Below are 3,892 nucleotides of genomic sequence, written 5' to 3'. Positions count from 1 at the left end.
ATATATATATATATATATATATATATATATATATATATATATATATATAGCAATATAATACATATATGAGAAGTTAATAAAAGATGATCTTTTCTCTCCATTGTTTACTTTATAAAATGGTATCAGAGCGAAGAATTATGCTTCCGATCAAACTTTCTGTTCACTTATTTTGACTTTCTGATCATCTTCTTCATATCTTCGATGAGCTATTCTACTAATCGTGTTTCGCTTTTCCGATCAATTTTCATTGATCTTTCTATTGATTTGTCAATTGTTCTTTTATGTTTGACGATTATCATGCCGACAAAGAATACGAATTCATCTGGTTCTTCTGGCTTAGCTATTGCTCAAATTGATGATCAAATGTATCCTTATTATCTGTATCATTCACAGTCCTGAATTTGTGCTTGTTTTTCAATTGCTCACCGGTGATAACTACAATTCATGGAGCCAAGCGATGAATATTGCTCTTTCTGTGAAGAACAAAACTAGATTCATCAATGATACTCTTTCTAAACCAAAGTCTTCTGATCCTAACTACAATGCACAGATGCGCAACAATAAACTTGTTATTTCTTGGAGTCTTAATTTTGTGTCCAAAGAAATTTCCACGAGTATCATGTTCACTGAGTATGCTTCTAAGATTTGGGATCATTTAAGGGATCATTTCCAACAAAGTAATGATCCTCGAATCTTCCAAATTCGGAAGGAACTTGTTAATGTTTCTCAAAATCAAGACTCAATTGGAGTTTATTTCACCAAATTGAAGTCCCTTACTGATGAACTTGTGAATTTCCGTCCTTACCGCACCTGTAAAAAGTGTGATGGCAATGGTGTTTAAGAAATCGAAAAGTACTTTCAAACAAATCACGTAGTGAAATTTCTTATGGGGTTGAATGATTCATTTGCTCAAATTAGAGGTCAGATCCTTCTTATGGATCCCCTTCCTTCTATCAATCAAGTGTTTTCTCTGCTCAATCAAGAAGAGAAACAGAAATCCATGACCAATGAGTCATCTTAATCAATGGCTTTCATGGCTAAAGCTAATGTAACAACGTAAATTTTCAAACAAAATTTTCATTTTAAAAATCTCATAATTCTCATTAACACATTTCACAAAAATCCCAAAGTATCAAATTATCCAAAAACATATATCTATAAATTATTTGAATGAAAATCCAGGATCCTCAAAACATAACTCCATCTCGTGTGTACAATCAAGCCGACGCCTTCATGCGATCCTGAGAAGTTCCTGAAACACATATCACATAACACGGTAAACACAAAGCTTAGTGAGTTCCCCAAAATACCACACATATCTCATTAGCCTTTTCATGGCTATATCTCGAATAAGACCCTTCGGTCAATGTGTCTCAGTGGAACCCACCGGTCCTACAACTCGGGTGGACCCTCCAATCCTAACTCAGTAAAGCTCAGCATAATTCACAACATAAATCACAAAGACATAATGTGGGATATCACAATACTCAATATAAGCACACAAGACCCTCCGATCACACAATATTACCACTCAAGGTAAGTATAGTGAGAAGACTCACCTTGAATGATGACCAACTCCTATAAATGTTGCTGTTGCACACTGGCCTCTAACACGGTGCCAAAACCAAAAATTAACCCAATTAAGATCTAAGACCAAACCCTCACTCATTAGGTCTAAAGGTAGCCCATTACCCGGCCCATAAATGACCCAAGCCTATTGGGCCCAGCAAGGCCCAATACTAAATGGGCTCTCCCACGGCCCAACTCTTAAACTTAAGTCCAAATGGCAAGCCCAACACATATACATATATTTCTCTGAACAAAATCTCCAGCACAACAAGCTCAAGATCTAGGCCCAACACTTAAGGCCTAATATGAGATTTAGCCTAAAAGCCCACAACGAGATTACACAGGGCGTACCTCCCTTGGTACGCTCAGTGTACACACCAACCCTGATCAGGGACACTTGATCAGTACGCGGGGCGTACTGGATTTACGCTTGGCGTATGTCCAGACTTGCTTTTCCCACTCTCTTGGTCTTAACCCGTTAATACCATAGCTATACTCTTATATCTGGACTTCCTAAAGGCTCATACTCCATATAGTTCATGACTTTAAGCCTTTGCATGGCTGATAAAGTCACAAACCCAAATACACTCACTCTTTACTCCAAAAAATGCTCATATCTCATGCATGGGGTGGTTTTAATGTCCAAGACGTCATTTTTATGAATCCTTTCCACTAGAAACACTTAAAAGGAAAAATATTAGGCTCTAGAGATGAACAACTCATAACACTTCAAGCTTTGGGACCAAAAACCCTAAAATGGACCCTAATATGCTCACATCAAAAAGGATGAGAAAGCTTTGAGCTTTATACCTTCAAATGATACTCCAACCATAGAAAAGCTCAGTTCTAAAGCCTGGACTCCAACTCCATTCTCTTCCATGCTCCTTCATCACTCCAAGGGCACCAAAAGAACACTTAGAAGCTCACAAATAGACACTCAAACTAAAGGAAATGAAATTAAGATTTTAAGAGGGTTGAAGGCTGGAAATGGTGGCCGAAAATGAGGCCATCATGTTCTTTAAATAGGGACACACCCCTCATTTAGGGTTTTCACCCTATGGCTAGTATGCCCAGCGTACCCTCTGGTACACCCAGCATAGTAGGTGGCTCCACTTCCAAATCACGCACATGAGTACGTTGAGCATACATACACGTACGCCCCGCGTACTCAGCTGCCACCTTTTTCTCAAATAAAGGACTAAACTTGCTAAAACTTCAAATCATAGCTTCTTCGTTATAAGTCCGTTTCCAATGAACCTCATATCCATGGAAAGGCGGCGAGAAGCCCTACGCTTCAAGTAACTCATTGCAGCCTCAAGGATTCCTCATACCCGGGTTGCAGCCCACAAACCCTAAATCACATACGATCCGAAATAGGATGTTACATCTAAAAATCCAAACAATCAACACAAACCTCCAAATAACTAAAAATCTTATGCTAATAGAGACAAACCTTATTGTACTCATTGTAAATTTCAAGGACACACATCAGGTAAATGTTACAAGTATTCATCTCAATCAATGGCTTTCATGGCTAAAGCTAACAATCAAAATAGTCAACACAAACCTCCAAATAACTACAAATCTTCTGCTAATAGAGACATACCTTATTGTACTCATTGTAAATTTCAAGGATACCTAGATATAAGCCAAAGAACAAGATCAATCATGTTGCTGCTTTGGATAATAATGACATAAGTTAATTGAACAATGTTTTTCAAAGTCTTTCTCAAGCTCAATGTCAAGATCTCATGCCAGCACTCTCTAATCACATGAATTCAATCAATCATAGTGAAGAAACCACTTCAGGTAAGTTTCTATTGTTGGATGTTCTTAATAGAAAGAATTCTCAAATTTGGATTATTGATTCAGGAGCTACACAACATGTGTCATGATATTAGTTTGTTACTAACAAACAAATTGTTCATCACTATACAGTCACTTTACCAAATAAAATGGTATTACCTGTTAGACAAATTGGTGATATCAAGATTGATCATCTTTTTACACTAAAAAATGTTCTATATGTGCCAAAATTTGATTTCAATCTCGTCTTAGTTAGTTCTCTTACTAAGGCACAAAAGCATATAAATAAATTTACATGTGATCATGCATTTATTCAGGATGCTCAACTCAAGAATGTGACAACCCGGAATTCTCATTTGTATAATTTCTACAGTCAAACACTTCAAATATTAGTCAAAAACATTCCAGTACATTTTTGGCCAGTTTTAAGCCCGTTTGGGTGTGTTATTTTAATTCCGTCAAACGATTTAAATAAAAGGGGGTGTTGTTATTAGTGAGGTATAACAAACAAATCAAT

General features: G+C 36.8%; 1 protein-coding gene across 1 annotated transcript; it reads left to right on the top strand.

Moving 5' to 3' along the window:
• Positions 1-457: 457 nt before the first annotated feature.
• Positions 458-841, top strand: LOC145049478 (uncharacterized). The gene has a single exon (XM_078997876.1). The coding sequence runs from the start codon at positions 458-460 to the stop codon at positions 839-841; it is 384 nt and encodes a 127-aa protein (XP_078854002.1).
• The last annotated feature ends 3,051 nt before the right edge of the window (positions 842-3,892 follow it).

Source organism: Lactuca serriola, chromosome 5 (assembly GCF_051521515.1).
Source record: "Lactuca serriola cultivar US96UC23 chromosome 5, Lser_US96UC23_V15, whole genome shotgun sequence".
Lineage (NCBI taxonomy): Eukaryota > Viridiplantae > Streptophyta > Magnoliopsida > Asterales > Asteraceae > Lactuca > Lactuca serriola.
Note: the sequence above shows the minus strand (reverse complement) of the source record. Positions and strands in the feature narration are given on the sequence as shown.